The sequence below is a fragment of the Dermacentor andersoni genome, chromosome 4 (assembly GCF_023375885.2).
Source record: "Dermacentor andersoni chromosome 4, qqDerAnde1_hic_scaffold, whole genome shotgun sequence".
Taxonomy (NCBI): domain Eukaryota; kingdom Metazoa; phylum Arthropoda; class Arachnida; order Ixodida; family Ixodidae; genus Dermacentor; species Dermacentor andersoni.
The window spans coordinates 43,272,617-43,291,652 of NC_092817.1; the positions used below are offsets into that span (position 1 = coordinate 43,272,617).

At 43.6% G+C, this 19,036-nt stretch overlaps 1 protein-coding gene across 1 annotated transcript in view; it reads right to left on the minus strand.

Annotated features, from left to right (window-relative positions):
• LOC126537015 (apoptotic protease-activating factor 1-like) overlaps positions 1-17,887 on the minus strand; it is a 126,916-nt gene extending 109,029 nt beyond the window's left edge. Inside the window, exons 1-4 of the mRNA XM_050184118.3 lie at positions 17,782-17,887; positions 9,256-9,422; positions 8,334-8,507; positions 2,175-2,549 (exon numbers count right to left, since the gene is read on the minus strand). Of these exons, the coding sequence (XP_050040075.2) occupies positions 2,175-2,549; positions 8,334-8,507; positions 9,256-9,402 (696 nt within the window). The 5' untranslated portion in view covers positions 9,403-9,422; positions 17,782-17,887. The remainder of the gene's footprint in view (positions 1-2,174; positions 2,550-8,333; positions 8,508-9,255; positions 9,423-17,781) is intronic.
• Between the last annotated feature and the right edge of the window lie 1,149 nt (positions 17,888-19,036).

Genomic DNA, 19,036 nt, shown 5'->3' on the forward strand with positions numbered 1-19,036 from the left:
TACTAATTGCACTATGAAGCCTTGGTTCCCCAAGAGTGCAACAAATAATTCATTACGTTACCTTTCAATGCAACCAGTTTTAATATGTGAACCAACAGCAATGCGGCTTTGGTAGTGAAAAAGAAGACTCATGACATCACTGAAGCATGTTGCGGCAGTTTCGTGGTACCAGATACCACTGACACATAAACACACACACTACAGCCGTGCTGCCAAAAGCCAAGTCCCTTCTATACTCAAGGGTACAAGAAAGGAGAGCATGTCCCCCTGTGTTTCCAAGAGAAGTGCACAAATGGAAGGGCCAATTTGGCAGCTCTTGGCCACACAGTCACTGTATGGCCTCCAATCACCACACCAGGCTGACTAGTGAGCTCCGTTAAGTTGTTTGTGATACCATGCGACTAGACAACCTCTGCTTTCAGTGGCATGATGAGCCTCCTTTTCCACATTCAAAGCAATGGTGTGCTCGATGGGCATTTTGAACAAGTCGTATAAAAGGTGCTGTAATTATTTGGGGCACTCTTGAGGAATTGATGCTTTGTACCATAATTATGGAGTCGATAGCTAAAGAAGGACAAACGGGCTACGAAATTTCCGCATCTGCACACTCGTTTAAGGAAGTCCAGTTTTCAAACCATGTCTGTGTCACACTGATTTCACTCATGGCTGAGCGACATGGTGCTGGCTGTGGCACATTATTGCTCAGAAGGTCATCTTTGTGTCACCACGGATCCACGTGAGGAGCCCAGGTACACACCTCTCACGTTTAACTAAAGCCTCACATAATGACGTGCCTGCAACAAGCAGTAGATGGGGCCATTACAGGCAAGGAGGATCGGGGATGAAAGACAGACGGAGTGGGTGGACTGAGCCCCTTAAAGGGCCCCTCACCAGGCCTCGACATTTTGAGCTGACAAGTGCAGTGCATACAATGTGCACTAACGATCGTGTCTACTAAGTATTACAGTGCTAAGCGCCACAGAAAGCGCTGAAATTTCAAACTATATGCTCTTTTTCCTTCTCCTCGTAGGTGCCACGTTCCCAGCCGGAGAGGTGAAGTATATGTGCAAGTGCACCTATGTACATGCATGCGCAGTGACGTTGCTCGTAGTGACACGTGACTTCGATAATTATTCAGGGCAACATTTGTTATTTGTGTAATCTGCTGCTTCAACAAACGAATTATAGTTTAGCAAAATAATAAAACACACAAACCTAATGTCTGCATGCTTTTGTTTTACTCCATACCGTTGCAAGAGAGATGTACTTCCATTTCGTCTGCTTGTTCCCACATTGTGCAGTCACGCGCGCAGATAACGAAACTATGTCATTTTTTACCGGGTTCCAGCACACGCTCATGCTCTGTGATCCGCTTATGTCTGCCTCAATGTTCAGATAGCACTGACTTATACCACTAGTCGGATGAAAGCAAATGCAGAACGCAGCAGGAGATGAAAGAAGCCGATAGCGAAGAGAGCGCAAGTAGGAAAGCAGAGGAGGAGGGTTCAGCAGAACCATGAAGTTGAAAGCGGAGGAGGAGGGTATGGCAAAAGCGAGAGAAGAAATGCATGGTGCTACGCAAGAAAGCCTTTGCGGCGACGATGGCTACGAGATGGCACAAGAGTAGCATGCATTGTCTGTATGGAAACAAAGTGCTGCATGAGCGGAGGGCTCTCTGCGGCGGCTGCTGCTGTGAATCGCGCCCATACGTCACCTAAGCGCCACCTCTCGAGATCTCCTTATTAGCGAGGCAGTCATGCCACACATTGCTCTGTTTGCAACATGCTGCACAATCAAGATTAAATTAAATTATGGGGTTTTACATGCAAAAACCACTTTGATTATGAGGCACGCTGTAGTGGAGGGCTCCGGAAATTTCAACCACCTGGCGTTTTTTAACGTGCACCTAAATCTAAGTACACAGGTGTTTTCGCATTTTGCCACCATCGAAATGCGGCCACCATGGCTGAGATTCGGTCCCACGACCTCATGCTCAGCAGCCCAACACCATAGCGACTGAGCAACCACGGCGGGTACAATCAAGATTGTCCACACCAACCTATATACTGCGAAATGAAAACATGTATGTAGCTGCGCTCAAATTTCGCATTACGGAGTATCGTAATCGTCAATTAATTTTTTTCTGCATGTGCAGATTCATGTTTGACACTCACTTTGATGTTCAGACTCCATCGCTTCAACCGACAGGTCGCCATTTCAACGGTGCCGACATCCTTGTGCGAGCCAAGATCCAAGCGGTCGAGCTGAAGATGCATCTTGAGCAGCACATCGCCTTGCTCACGCAGTTTGCCAATCGGCAGCCAGTAGACCCCACCTGGGAAGCAGTCGACTAGCAGGCTATAGTCCCTCAGAGCCTCTGCGGCCAGGATCGACTTGCCGCAACCTATCATGCCATGCAGAACCACAGCTCCATTGCTACAGTGCCTACTAGAGCAGAGAGACCGCAATGCATCTCTTATTTCTTGCACAGCTCTTCTTCGTTTCACCAGGTGCACGAGACGAAATGGCACTCCCCCATTTTGAAGTACCTGCAAAGTAAAGTAAATAAGCGCGTCCATATTGATACACATACTTGTATATATTTTTTCGGTGACCACGTTTCATCGGCTAAAAAATGTTAAACATTAATTGCTCACCACAAGATGCACCTGCTTATATCACAACATTCTCAATCACTCTGGCTGATTCTACCTGTTGTCAATGTTGTAGCAAAACCTTTTATAAATGAATTGCATACACAAAGCAAATAGTGTTGCACAATTTGGAAAGCATGCGAGGACCAGCGATTACACTGGAATCTTCTACTAGACATGTATAAGCAGCTGTCATGCTTGACCAGCAGATAAGATTTCGACAACTGACGCATGTGCTCGTTACTCTAAGTGTAACTTGTCTTTGTGGGCATAGGTTCACTCAATAAAGAGTGTTTTGTGACTTGTCATTCTGCCACATTTGAATTATTCACGGTCGCAACAATGAGACAATATTGTAGAAAAGTGACACTTGAATCACAGTCTGGGCCCTTTGGTTTCAGAATGACATCTGTCCACTTACAAAACCACCACACTTAATGTAGTTTTGCCGAGTGCTTTTGAGTGCTCTGGAGCACAAAGAATGGCAGCTGCATGTTGAGATGGTCGAAACCTCCCAGCATACTTTCATTTTTGGGGTTAAGATGGAAGGCCACACTCAAGAAGAAAAAAAATTTAATTCAGCAGCCAGGATTATAAGTTTTTGTCCAATTAAGCATGTTTTAAGTAACATATTTCATTATTTAAAGTGCAAAAAAAAAGAGTTCAAATTTTTTTCAGGGAGATAGTTCTAGTAAAGAAATCTAAAATTGGTAGTCGTAGTCACAATTTTCAGGTAATTAAGGTAACTCTAAGCATGAGGAAGACAGCGTTTGAAGTGGAAGCATACCAATTTTGGTTACAGTCATAATGCAGTTACCACCGAGAGAAAAAAATCAGCTAGCAGACGACAAGCCAGTGATCTGATGACGTCATGCGCGCGAAGGGAAGCTACTCACGCCGCTCATGCACACAGATATTGTGAGGGGCTGCTTAACTGCACTGGTAGTACAGAAAGCCACGCGCTCCCGTGTTCACGCTCAACAAGATAGCAACTGTACCATAACACTCTGCTGGGTGCTTTGCTTATAGCTTCAACCAGGACTGGCTCCAAATCTCAGTGCTAGGATGCAAAGTATAAAGCAGCCAAATGGTTCACAAGGCCATATGGGGCCACGTGTGGTCAACATATACACAGGAGACTTCCGTTATGCAACTGCGATTAGCTCAATCCAGACCAGAGAAATTGCTTGAATTACCGTATTTACTCGCATAATGATCGCACTCACGTAATGATCGCACCCCTGAATTTTTTCATCAAAATTCGATTTTTTTTATTTCCTGTGTAATGATCGCACCCTGAACTTGCCGCAGCGATATGTCGTGTGCCAAGTCTAGCTAATAATGATCGCGCTTACCATCTGTCGAATGCTATGTGAATGACTCTTCAAGACAAACCAAGCGGTCTGCACGCACCAAACATTCTTAAGCAGATGCCCCATTGCATTCCTTTCATCCCTTTCTGCACTTCCATGACAAAAAAAAAAAAAAACTACAACCACACTTGCCTTTATTATGTGTAGGCTTTATAATGGTTGTGGTCAACAAAAACAACAAAAAAGGCGCCTTTCGATTCTTCTCGCCAGCACTCGTGGGCACGCAACAAACCGCGAGCGGCAACGATAGCAGTCACGTTTACACTGACACGTTAGAAGTGTACCCTATTCATACACCGACGCTTGTAACACAGCTAAGATATACGCCCACCCTTAGCGGAAACGTGCCGTATTAGGATAGTAGTGAAGACAAATGCCGCAGTTTGCGCAGCATGCTTGCATGTGTTTCTATGTCACTGGCAGCTAAGCACGACCATCTGTTTCTGTCCCCTCAAAGTGGACATGGCTACGTTATTGCTGCAAACTTGCCGATATTAACAATATTATTCATTACTGACACGGAAGAAACTGTTTCAATGCACGTAATGTACTCGCGAGAAGAAAAAAAATCCAGTTCGGCACGTTCGGCTTGCTCCGCCGGCCGCCATTTTTTGTTTTGGTGTCCACCACTACATACCGCAGCAGCCGCCTATTTGTCGACCTGTTGTCATCCCGCAGCAAACGCAAAATGAAAAAAAAATTTTTTTGCAGGAAATTTAACCCGCATAATGATCGCACCCCTGAATTAGCGTCAATTTTTTTTTGACAAATGTGTGATCATTATGCGAGTAAATACGGCAACTATGTCGAATTACTAACCCCCCCCCCCTTTAAATAAACAAAAAAAACATGCTTACTGTATTTTTTTACTTACTGGAATCCGCAACATTAGTTTCTATTTAGCACAATATCAGCTCAGAAGCTACCATCACCTCGCATCTAATAATCACTCGCAGCGAGCAAGGGCCTCAACTACCTTTGCAATGCAACAGCGGTGCGAGAGGAGAGTCTTCATCCGGGCACACATGCTTTTCATTACTACGTGCACGTCCTGATTAATATGTCACCAATGAGCCGGCCAGCTACTACGTAACTGTCCACTACAACGTAGCTGGCATGTTTGGTGCCAGCACTAGGGCCACAGTAAAATCGCTTCTTTATCCTTGATCACTTCCGTAATGTTTGTGACATCACAAACATAGCACATTTTTAAAATGGAGCCACTCCTCGCCATAACTACTGCAGAATCAGGACTGTGTAGACTTTCAGGTCTGTGTCGTCGCCATCTGTTGGTGTTGCAAAAGGAGCTCTCGAGTAGCACTGGCCCAGTGGCATGGAGCTTGACCAGGTCAATCCGTGGGAGAAGACCCAGGCAGAAATGAGGCAACATACCGAAAAAATAACATTATTAATTACACTGCTATGTAAAAAGCAGTCAGCTGGACAAGCTACTCTTATTGAAGAGGAAAGGTGAAAGCTGTCGCTGGTGGTGGTGATTGTCTTTTTATAGCTTTCCGGCAATACTCTCATCCAGTAGAGGGAGGGGATCGTCACTGTCTACACTTGTGGCTTGGCGCGGTCAACTTGTCCAGGCATGTTGGCTAGCTCCCGCCCCACAGCATGAGTCAAGAGAGAAGGGAAGAAGGCTTCGCATGGCATCGGAGCAAAACATACACACTGATGCCAATGTGTGTGGGCATGCCCGTTCATGTTTCACACTTGCTGCAAGCTCTGGCTTTCAGTGACTGTCCCAATTGTCACCTTTGTTCAAAAAGGCCAGCATTGACGAAAGCATGACCACCCAGTGGAAAAATGTGAAGCTGCTTGAGCACATCGCCGCATATGAACCGAGTGACGTGTTCAATGCAGACGAAACTGCTCTATTTTTCAGAGCTCTGCCCGACAAGACGATGACCTTCAAAGGGGACTCGTGCATTGGTGGCAAGAAGTGCAAGCAAAGGATAACTGTGCTTCTTGCCACCAATATGACTGGCATGGTGCGCTTGCCACTTGTCATAGGGAAGGCGCATAAGCCATGTTGTTTTAAAAACATCAAAAGCCTTGCTGTCGAGTACAGAGCAAACAGGAAGGCTTGGATGAGCTCGGACATTTTTCAAGGCTGGCTGCAGCTGTTAGAATGGCACTTCACGTCTAAGGAGCGCAAGATAAGTATGGTTGTTGACAACTGCAGTGCACATAACTGTACAGTGGAACTGAAGAGTGTCAAGGTAGTTTTTTTGCCGCCCAACACTACATGTGCCCTTCAGCCAATGGACCACGGTATCATTCGCTAGATGAAGTCGAAGTGCCGAAAGCACCTGCTACAGCGAATGATTTTATACTCGGAAGTTGGAAAGCTGTATGAAGTGGACTTACTCGGCGCAGTGCACATCATCACCCACGTGTGCAAAAATACACCTCTGCAAGTCATCGTCAACTGTTTTCGGCACAGCGGTGTTGTGAGGCCCGAGCATGCGGCAGTAGCCGATGAGGTGTCAGCCGAGTCCACCCATGATGACTGCCTGACTTTCGATGCTGTCCTTCCCACAGATGTGACCCTTCAGGACTACATCGCGATTGATGATTGTGTCGCCACAACTGGTCTCCTGACCGATGAAGAAATTATTAATGATGTCACGAGCGCCCAGGAAGACCATGATTCAGACGAATAGCCATGCGAGGAGGTGCAGCCATGGCCTCATCGCACCTCACGAGAAGTCACGGAGGTGCTTTTTATATTGGAAGGCGTTTGCCTGAGCACTTCCGACAGTTTGCGGGCTGTTGGCCACTTGGAAGAGCTAAGAAAAATTGTGATGTCAGCCGGAATCTGCGCAAGAAAGTAGACGACTATTGCAAAATACTTCAGTAAATAAAGGTATGCTTCTCCAACTTGATTTTAATGTTGTTTTTCCTGTTCATTCGTTAATTCAGCCTTCGGATAATCTGGACATTTTTCCCAGTCCCGTGAGATCCGAATTAACGAGCCTTTACTGCACCATTATATTTCAGTTGGATGCCATATTCGAGGCAACTTTCTGTGGCAATGAAAGGAAAGCTATGGGGGCGGAGCTTCTACACATGTCTTACTGCACCAAGTAGTCCGACAGCACTAGACAGCGCTTTTCACTTCTTGAAACACATAATGAATCAGTGTAGCTTCCACATGCAAGTGTTTCACATTTGCCCGAATGCAGAAGAGGAAAGCAGACAAATAAGTCAAACTTAACACTGAATGGTGCATTTCATCTTCTTTTGCTGTTGTTTATGTTTTACGTTTATGTTGTTTATGTGTTCTCTTCCCCTGGTCTAAACTAACACACATGAGTGTGAGACATTTTTTCAGGAGCACTCTTGCTTGCGAGTGCTTTGCCTCTGTAGGTTTCTCTTCATTGACAAAGAAAGTGGTTTGTGACTACAGCACTGCTTTTTCTCTTTCGTGTTGCACATTTGTAGTGCTCGACACACTTTGGGGGTAGTCTAAACAACCAGTGCACGGCACAATATAGCCAAATTAACAAGTCTGAAGCCTTTAAATTAATGATTATGTTTTCCAGAACTAGAGCAAGAGTTCAAATGATTTAATTTACTAAAATAACGAGGGCCAAACTAATGATATATTACTGTAGGTGCTAAAATGCAAAATACTGTTAGATTCAGCAACAGTGGTTACAGTACACTGGTTACCATGAAAAGGACAAAGTACTGGTAGGCACAGTGAGAATGAAGCAGCAAGTTCGTTGGTTTTCAGTGGCTTCGCCATCATGACCACTGCAGTTACAACTGTGCTTTGTAAAAATCTCATGCAAGCATACTTCCTTCCACTTCTCCACAAGGTCAGTAAACATATCAACTCAGGTAAGCTCCTACTCAAAGGGTCATTGAAACATCAGTAAGATCTATGAATGTCGCCCAGTGCACACAAAAACGGCACAACTAACAATGTGCGCTGCCTGCAGGGTTCTTTACCTATCACCGATCCACACCAGGGGCAGTGTTCCCAGTCAATCAGTTTCAGAGCAATGACCACTTTCGCGAGATTTCACATGACTTGGCAGCACAAGCATCAGCGCCTATTGGCAACAGTGTTCCACATACAGTGCTGAAAGTTATCTTGGCACCATGTGAGGAATCCTGTCGGCCATAGAAATCGACGTCTCCGGTAACAAGTCCCATCAAATTTTGCAAAAGTGATTGCATCTCAGAAAGTGGTCGACCAAGAGTATTAGTAGCCCCAGGCATGACAAGTGCTTACATCCTGCCAAGCTACAAGCATCACGAATCATCCCTGAAGTGATGGCAGCCTTACCTTGTGCACATAAACATTCTCTTCCTTGATGTTATTATGCTCCATGTGAAGCTTCTGTACAATCCACCCGTAGGCATTGTCATGTTCTAGGGCCTTGATGAACACATTATAGCCAGCTTCACCTTTGGAACACAAGACATCCAGAAGGCGTCTGACCTTGTTTTCGACAGAATCCTGCAGTACATGTAAATGCATACATAATGAGTTATGCAATCCACTACGCTTGCTTCAGACGTCTGTCATGGGAGGATTCATAAGACAGTCAAACAATTGCTGGAAGCCTAATTACATGTGCTATGCCAATATGACAAAAGGGTGTATAAAGCAAAGATTGCTTATCTGAACCAGTGCATGTGAGCGCACATGCACACAGCTTACTATGAGTATGTTCCTATCTCATTCCTATTGCAGTACTATATGCGTTTCATATGGCTTTTCAATAAATTTTCATTTTGATAGTACTGCATATTTATGCAATTTTGATTCTACTATCTCTTTCTGTATTTCATTTTTACTATTAAAGCATACTTTTTTTTTCTTTATTACTACTTTCCCTCTTAATCCTGTAGGTCTTCTATTCAGGGCTGCCGGGGTATCCACGTGTCCACTGAAACATGAGACAGTTACGATGCTTACGGCCTTTCTTTTTGATCCTTTCATTTCCATTTGAAATAACTATACCCTCAACTTAGCCCTACAACAGAGCTCAGGTGGACTCAATGCATTAAAACTGCATTTGAAATCTACTTGGATCAACCAAATATTGTTGCAAATCTACTAAAAACTTTTTAAAGAAACTTCTTAAATCGAAATTTACAAACAGGATAAAATCTGTAATTCAGTAAAACACATTTTCACCGCTACAAAAGTTGAAGGTATGCTAAAATGGCAACAGTGAAGCTGATAGGGTCATTTTTCTCACCTGTCTCAGGATATCTTCACACTCTGCCTTTGAGAAGATGCCTGCTTCTTCAATGTAGGGTAGCACAAACTTGACCTCCACATCTGCAACTATGGCGTCCCGAACCTTTGTGAGGCATATCTTCTCTGCTGTGTCCAATTCATGCATAATGCTTCCAAGTTCTAGACCTAGTGCAACATAAAAATGCAAACACAGTCGCACTCTAAAGCACTCTGACATACACAGTGATGCTGAAAATGCTTGCAGTGAACAAAGTTGGTAAGCCAGATCAATACCGTGTGTTAATGTGCATTCATTCGTAATGTCATTGAAAGAAACAACTCGTGAAGCCAATGCAAGTACATACTTGCATAGCCATTTTTTATAACTTTCTTAGTCCCACCATATGTTGACCAATGTTCAGTCTTTGTTCTATAATAAAGGAACAAACAGCAAACGTGTGAAGCTGGGTTCTTCACAATTTAACTTGAAGCTTATACTAAAGGGCACAGAACAGCTCAACTAATTTTGACAGCAAAGGAAAGACAGCATTTCTCCCCCTTTATCAAAACACCACTCTCAGCCTGTGGAAGCCACGGTTTGTTTTGGGAGGATATAATGAGTCACAGCCACAATGATAAGAAGGAATGCGCAAACACCACGAACACAGATTAGCAACTATTTGTCATCACAATGGAGCCCATCACAACTCGAAGATGCATTAAAGTAAAAGCACACACATTTTGCTTTTTTATATATGATACAATACAATGAAGTCAAGGTGTAACAATACAGTGCATACAGTGCAAATTCGATGCCTAACACTAACATCTGATAACACACACACACACACACAAAACAAAAGTAACACTACTGTTGTGCTACAAGCGTCACATACATCTTTCTTTAGAGGGCTCATTCAGAGGCACCATAAATATTCAGAGATCTGAACTGCCTCATGTTAGCTCATGTCTAAATCAACCGACTAGTATTTTTAAAAGCCTCGCTTCTTGGCAATGAAACTGGTCACCATATGACCCAGCCAGCACAAGCATCATAGGTGGCTGGCTCTTTGCCTCCAATGCACTTGCAGATGGCAGCCAGAAAAAAAAGATAAAAGTCGCAGAGCAGCTTTTGGGGGCATAATGCACTTAAAGAATGTAAAAAGTTAAGACAAAAACTTGGTGCAAGACATGACATGTTGGTCATGATATGTTGGTCATGATATGTTGGTCATGATAGTGGGGCATGGTGTCATAGGCCCGCCTATGACACCACATCCCAACACCCTAGATGGGAACATGAAACAATGTTTTCACTCTGCACTGATTTCATCAACCGAGGTCCATGTAAAGGTATCTTTCATATAAGGTTGAATTTTTCCATGTTTAATATTGCCAGAAAGTTCCTTTAATACCTTTAACCTTTTGTTCACTCATGTAAGGAATCACAGCAATAACAATACTGAGTGTTTGTTGTCCATAATTAATGACGTGGAATTTAATGTGACAGTAAAAGAAGGTGTGGTCTGCATACTCGCACTGAACTTATGTGCAGAAGCATGGCTAAGGCAGCCAACTAGAGGAGATAAACTCTGGTGCTGCCACGAGGACAGCCAGTTATGCGTTACAAATTCTGTAGCAGAGTTCCCTCAGGAGAGAATTTGTATGAACATACTTGGCAACCTCGTAATTTGGGAGATTTGCCGGGGGTGGGATGCACTTTTCCTTTTCTGTGCCACAGCAACGTCACCAATAGCTTAAATGGCTAGCAGTAAAGTTATCAGGTGTCCCAGTGTAATACTGTGACAGGAGACTGGGCATGTGCACTTGTATAATTAAGGAACACATGCTATGACCTGCGACAGTGGCCCCTTTCCACTCTAATACGCTTGTTGTGTAGCGGCGAAGCTATCTTAACGAAACCAGTCATTATCTAATGAATATTAGACCTTTGCCTCACACCACTCCTTAACATACATCTCGATCTGAAGCAAAAATCTACTTTGCCTACATACAAATGGCATGGATTTAAATTTGACTCTGGCTAGCTACCTAGTGCATAATGTCAATTATGATTCAGCTGTGCTGCATGACTCCCCAACCCCACCCCCCATCCTGCAGTGGGGACAAGGCAGTTTTTCAGAAGATTTATGGCCGTGTCCATACAGTTAGGATTGGTCGGAAATCGGGAGTCTCACAGACAAATCAGTAGAGTTGGCAGGTAGGTATACATGTGCCAGCTAGCTGCCTTTGCTTTCAGCATGGCAAAGTGTGGACGAAGAATGTACAGACACAAACAGTACAGCTTGGCACATATCTCATGTCCTGTCTGTGGTGCTTGCCACATTGCCTAACTTAGTACTCTTGGGTCTTTTCTTTTCCATCCAACCCCTCGGAATTCATCTCTATACCTTTTTATAAGAGGGCAATGACATGAACCTTACAAAACAGAAAAGAGAAATAAACTTTATTGCTGGACCAGGCTTCTTGAGCCCAAAGGTGGGTGGCCTCCTCAGTCCAGGTAGCCATGGCTCGCTGCTGCCACCAGAGCCCTGTCCACCAACCGTAGCTGGCTGTCAGGGTCTTGCGTCACCAGCACAGCCTTCCACTAGTCTTCCGATTCTTCTTCTGAGTCCGCTTCTTCCTGCATGTTATCGCCTGGTGGTGATGATGACAGTGGTACCTCGCGGTTATTCCTGCACTCCAGCAGCGTATGGCGCAAGGTGCTGAGCGTGTCTTGCGGGCAGAACTTGCAGTCTCTCCCGTAGGTGCCCGGATACATGGCATGCAGCAGTGTTCCATGCGGGTAGGTTCCAGCCTGGAGTCTTCTCCAGGTTATCGCTTGTTCCCTACTCATCATCTTGTGCGCGGGAAGGGGGGGGGGGGGGTTAGCGACGCCTCTGCTTCCTGTAGTGAGCCAGGATATCGGAGTACTTCTTGGATATCCATTCATCATCCTCGTCACAGTCATTGGTCCGTGTTCTCTGCGTGTCGGAGATGGCTCAGCGTGCATGATCTCGAGCCGTGGCATGCGCTGCCTGGTTCCCCGCGAGAGACTCGTGTCCCAGCTTTCAGAGGATTTGCACTGTTTCTATCTCGGTGTTGGTGAAGACCTGAAGTGCTGCCTTTCCGATCCTTCCGTTCACATACCTTCTGCATGCTTCTTGCGAGTCCGCCCCACAGTAACCAGGGTCTTGCACGTTGCAATGGCCCGGCTCTTCCATACGTGCCAAGGGCACGAGCACGGCTGTAAGTTGTTCGCCCTTCTTGTCAACCACACTGATTGCAAATCGGTCATTTGTTCTGTACGCAGCTGCGTCTGTGTATCTCCCATTTTCTTCTTTGCTGTTGGTGCGTTCAAGTATGTGCTTGAGCGCCTGTATTCTCGCCTGTCTCCCTTCCTTGTCGTACTCGGCATGCATGTTTCTGGGAATAGTACTTATGTGTAGCTTGTCTCTGATCTCGTGTGGGATACGCCGAGGTAGGTGCCTCTCATCCTCGACTTGGTAGCCCAGATCTTGGAGCAAGGCTCTTCCCGTTTTTGTTGGCTTTAGTCTCTCCAGTTGGTTAACGTTGTGCGCTTCCACGAGCTCTTCCCATGTGTTGTGAGCTCCCATTTTGAGTAGTTTCACTGGGGACGTGGAGGGGGACAGGCCCAATGCAAGTTTGTACGAATTTCTGATGAGGGCATTTACTTTGTCTCGTTGACTGTTCTTCATGTCAACGTATGGGGTCCCGTAGGAGACGATGCTCGTGAGCAGCGCTTGTATCATTCTCGTGCAGTCTTCTTCCTTGAGTCCGTGCCTTTTGCTCGTCACTCCTTTGATAAGGTGGGTATATTTGTTGCACTGTTCTCTGAATATTTTCCAACTCTGCTCCCCCGGCCCCGTCCTTTTGAATCAGGAGTCCGAGGATGCGGAGCGTTGTTACCTGCGGAATCATGATGCCTCCCACCTTTACTTCCGGGTCTGGTATCGGCTGCGGTTGTCGGGCTCTTGTGCGCTTTCTTAGCACCAAGAGTTGCGACTTTTCTGGTGCGCACGTCAGTCCGCATGCTTCCAGGTACTTTTCCGTTGTGTTAACCGCTTCTTGCAGAGCGTCTTGCTGCTTACCTGTCGACCCTCCCATAGTCCAGATGGTGAGAGCGTCAGCATATATTGCGTGACCAATCCCTTCCATTTGCTTCAGTTGTTTGGGTAGCAAGCTCATCGCCAGATTGAATAACATCGGCGAAATGACGGAGCCTTGTGGCGTTCCCTTTCGCGGTATGTCGAATTTCTCAGAGCATAAGTTGCCTATCCACACTGTGGCTGTCCGTTCTTTCAGAAAAGCTTTGATGTAATTATATATACTTTTCCCGCAGTTATATATGTTGAGGTGTTGCAGTATGGCTTTGTGTGACACATTGTCGAAAGCCCCTTTCACATCAAGTGCAAGGATGGCACTTTTGCTGTGCGTGTCCAGTTTGTCTATGACTTTTCTTTGATCTGCAGTAACACGTCTTGCGTGGACAGGTGAGCTCTAAATCTGAACATGGTGTTTGGGACGTGTATGTTGTCCTTAAGATGTTCGAAACAAAACAAAACAGAAGATTATTTATTTAATAGGCATGAATGAGCACTGCCGCTCAGTGTTCAGTAGTGCACCTCCTTAGTGGCTGCACCAGTGAATGACGATATTGTCCGAAGGAGGACGGTGAGCGGGTTCTCTAAAACTGGTTAAGGACAATCACTCCCCAGATTCATACTTCATGATTCATGCACTGTCTGCACTTGTGGCTCAACCATACTGCCTCACTTGTATATTCACACGAGCTTGCGGTCAATTCAAAAGTGACATCACCACTAGCGTGCTTTTCAATGTGTCACTTCAGCAGGCAGCCATAATTAGTAACACACTTGTCAGCATTTCAAACTGTTGACTGTCAAAAAGTTATCATGTGGTGGGCAACTTTTAAAGTAAAATCACTGAAATGAAGTGCTCCCTTGCCAAGTAGTCGCTTTTGATTACACTGCTATACAAACTGAAGTAGGTGTGACAGATGACATACTCCTTCTGAGGTGTGCTTCCATAATATGACTTTTTTTTTTGTATGTACGTCTGACTTGAAGAACAGCAAGCATGCTTTTTTTATGTCTTGCCATGCAGTTCAGGAGCATAGCTGAGCTTTTATGAAAAACAAATTTATGATGTTTTTCTGTGATTGTTCCCAGGTTAAATGCAAGCCAGCATGAACGAGCACGAGCCTGCTCTAAACCACTTCAAACCATTATTTATTTATTTTTTTCTTTTGCTCCACAAGTGAACAGAAAGTGAACCATTTTTGCTGAACCAGAATGCAAAGGTTTTGGTTCGACACTGACCACTACGACACCTCCTCTAATTGTGCTTTGACTCTTATACTAATTTTATTCTGCCATTCTAATCTTATCATTTGTTGTAATAGCATTGTATCTCATTGTCTGGTTGACTTAATGTGGTAATCACTGTAAACCAGTGGTTTCAGTTTGTATATATTTTCTTTCTTGTTTTTTGCTGTTACTCCTTATGTAATGAATGCTTCTGCTTTTCCCTCTACTGCTATTACTGTGCATAATTATAACGAAAGGAATTTAGTTCATTGTATTCACCTTATTTCAATTAGTGTGTCTAACTAATTCATTTTTCAAATTTCCCCAACATTTCCATGTTTTCCATGCCTTACCGCAGAGAAATTCCACGACAAAAAAAAAAAAAAAAAAACATTAGAAGTGAGCAACCATTCTTTCAACACAATTTTCTTTATTTCTAAAATATTAGGCAATACTGACGAAACAAAACTGTGGGAAAAATTTCAGCTCACACTGGCACCAGGAAAAATCGAAGTATAGTAGACTTTTCTTAATTAAACTCTGGTTAATTCAATTTTTTTGTTAATTCAATACCAATTGAAGGTCCAGGTCGGTGCCCATACATTTTCATGGGCCCAAACTTCTATTTCAATTCTGAAAGAGACCTTCACCGGATAATTTTAACTTAGCTGGTCAGCACACACGTACCTAACCCCAATGGTGACCACAGCGTTTACTCCTACAGCGGCAGCATCTGTCCTGGCGGTGCTTCGGGTGCAGTCAATACATCAAATACTCGTTATGTCCTGTTAAAAATTCTCATTTTTTGCCTCTGTGCCAGGCACCAAGACCACAAAAAAAACGAGCTTCTGGTTTCTGTGGGTTAATGTGCTTCAGATTATGTGGTTGGGCTATCACTTGCAAAGCCATATGAACAGATGGCATCAAACAAGATTTAAGGCTGGGATAACACAAAACAGTTCTAATAGCCAGCCCTCCTAGATGGGTCAAATTTCTTATGTCTGTGCATGCATAGGCACAACCCGAAATACCAGTCACAAAGGGCTAATGACGTATTTAGAATAAAAACGTACTGGAATAGTTTTACATTACTTTGGAAGTGAAATTTTGCAGGGCGTTCAAAATTTTGACAACTGTTATGGTCATGCTCTGTGGGGGCACATAATTATGTTGGGATAAAACCCATATAAAAGTACAACCAGTGTGAACAAAAAAAACTAATCGAGCAAAAGTTCAAAAAGACAGCAAATACCATAGCTCTAGCAGTTAAGAGCCTGCTTGTCAATTCCAGATGGAATATTCCTTGTTATTTTGAATAACGGTGTCAAAAGAGTAATTTAATGCCAAATTCATCAACCATAAAGTCGACCCCCTCCAATTTATATTTAAAGAGTTGAAGCTAACTACTACACTTAGTGAAGTGTATTTCCAAAATATTTCTGGCGGACCAAAAGATTGTTTGTCTACCTAAGCGCCATTACAATTTCACAATGCAAGGCAAGGCATGGTGTACAAGAAATATTTGTAATTATACCTATATTCATAAATAAAGAATCATTTTGTGTGTAATTTAAAGAAATTGCACTGTGATGTCCCTTCCCCCTTTGTTGTTGCCCATCATTTTATTTTTGCAGTATTTATTGTTGAATCAAGAAGCAAGTTCAGGAAGGTATGAAGTTTAGAGAACCTTTAGCTATCTTTACTGCTATTTTATTATTTGATAGAGGCAGTTCTAAACATAAGTAATTGGAGAAAAGTGCTTTGTCATGCAACAAACACAATAGGCAGAGAAAGAAGGTCCTGAATTTGAAAAAAAAAGTCACCTTTACTAAGTGGTCTGCTGTAAATGGCACACTGTTATGGCCAATTAAAAATAACAATGATGGTTCACTAGGCAGCAGGACCCCTAATAACCTGTTTAATGGGGTTCACTGAAAGTATTTCTATGCACAAGCAAAAAAATTTTTAATTTTGGGTCACTGCTCTACCCACTAGTCACTGATCTGCTGTACGTCTTCCCTACAATGCCAGCCTTAGTCTGGTTGGCAGTTGATGTGCTGACAGCACCTTTTCCTATAAGAAAGCACTGCAGAACATATGGCTTTCACTGCACTGCCACATAGTTCTTATTGCGTCTTCCAAGCAAGCACTGTGCAGTCCTAGTAGAAATTACTATATACGGGCACTTCTTCAAAGGACCTTCTTCAGCAGTGTCGCAAAAGCTTATTTCATCATGGCAGATTTGGTTTATGTCGCATAGCTGCGCTATAGTAGCTAATGAAGACATTATTAAAACCGGGTTTTAATAGTGCAATAAAATGAATTAGTGCAGCAGTCACGGCAGTTCTACGCTATGTCCAGCCACTTCCTCCATCAATGGACTCCACATGTTTTCGCCCCAAGGGCATGACAGCGCAACCCACTGGATTTGTCATACTAATAAAAACTGCCTGTAATAACCACATGTTTCTATTGGCTACAATGCAGGCGCTATGCAGCGTCAGCTCACAGAACTATATATACTAGACCGCGGGAAACAAAAGCCTTCCATTCGCAAAAGCCTTCGGTGTCACAAGAGGCAAGCTCTGCTTATAAACAACTGTACCCCTGTAGAAGATTGCTCTATCTTGCAAGTGCATGCAAGGGCTCAGTGTGCGCTCACGTTGAGCCAGAGGACTGCTGCAGATAGTTCAAAAGTCAATTTCTTTATTATAGTGACTAAAAATAAAGTTATGGTGAAGGAAAGGTTACTCGCAGTGCTGCAGAGAGCCTAGGAACTTTGTGGGGAATCAACGTACATGAATTTGAAACTTAAGCAGTTTAATTGGTCACTTTCCATGACTTTACTGAGTAAAATTAAAAGTTCCCTGACAATTCTCAAATTTTTCCAGGTGCTCAGAATTTCTCTGACTTTTCTAGGTTGCTAGGCACCCTGGTCAATTGTCTGAAAAATGGATGCTGCACTGTTAGTAATTGCATTCGTACTACAATGTCCTCCTCTTTCCCCGCCTCCCCCCCTCTATAAAGCGCCTTTAACCCTTTTACTGCCGGGTTTATTCAGAGGTAACACACCTCCAGTGTCTGGGTGCTTTCTCCAATATTATAAAACGAAAGCAATAGCTTATTTCTGGTTATTCAGGAGGGCAAAAAAATAACACAGATAATTGCAAATGCACTCTTATTATGGTCCTCACCATTTCCATCTTCATTTTCTATCTCTTGCCTAGTTTCGTTTTGATGTACGTGCTTCTGCAAGAGCACTGCAGTGTCAGGGTAAAAAGAAATTTATATATTTTACAAACGTGCAACAGATGGCAAAAACACACTAAAGTGGTGGCCTTGCCCTATGGCACATATATTTGAATCTAGAATTGCCATGGCAGCGGTCAAAAAGTCTGGAAGCCAGCTACCCTCCCATTTGAGAATTAGCAAGCCACCATGGCACAACCATGCGCTGAAGACTCAGACTGAGTAAACCCAAAGGAATGAGAAAATATGCTTCTAGAATTATAGAACAGATGGTGGAGCTACCTCGGAGTTCACAAACTTTGTGTTACTCTGTGCATCCAACTGGAGAGAGTAGAGAACATACAGGTACATCAGTGACGCTAAAAGAGTTAAGGATAAAATAATGAATTGTGCTTGTGCAGGCACTATTAGAGCTATAGTTTTTAGCGAGAAGGAATGAAGGGCAAGCACAGCCCATTTTCGTGACAAGGGCTTTTTCTTAATTCTTAGGCTGTAATTGACTGTAGTATAGTTAGCCAAATCAAGTGTTGCAGCAAAGGTGGTATCACCGCATGATCAAACTGATAGGCTGGCAGCAGAATTAATCTAACTGGTACAAAAAGTGCATTAAAATCAAACAGTTTAATTGATTAGAGTCAAAATAAACAGTGCGACAACATGAACACATAAATTTATTGAAATTCTGAGGTCTAGCAAGCGAAAACCTCGATCTCATTATGAGGCACGTCACAACGGACGACTCCGGATTAATTTTTACCATCTGGGGTTCTTTAAGGTTCACCTAAATCTAAATACACAAGCATTTTTGCATTTAGCCCCCACCAACCCAACATAAGAAGAGAATGAAGAAAGGTGTGGTGCAACACCAGCACAATCCATTTTTAATTTTATAGCAGATATCCATTTTCTCTTCACCAAAAAGCCACTTCAGTGTGTCCACCTTGGGACTACCAAGATTGAAGGCAAAGGTCTTCAAGTTTAAGAGGTGGCAGTGAAAACTCCATAGCAGTATGTCATCCTACCCTATCACTTTTCCCTCTAAGCATTTGTCTTTCACCCTGGGAGCGTTTTAGCTAAACACAACGTTTAGAACACTTGGAAAGACTTGTTCGATGTAACATAGACATGACATATGGTGGTTAACGTTCTGGTATGTTCTGTGTACAACACGAGCCCCATCCATCTTTCATTTTCAAACAA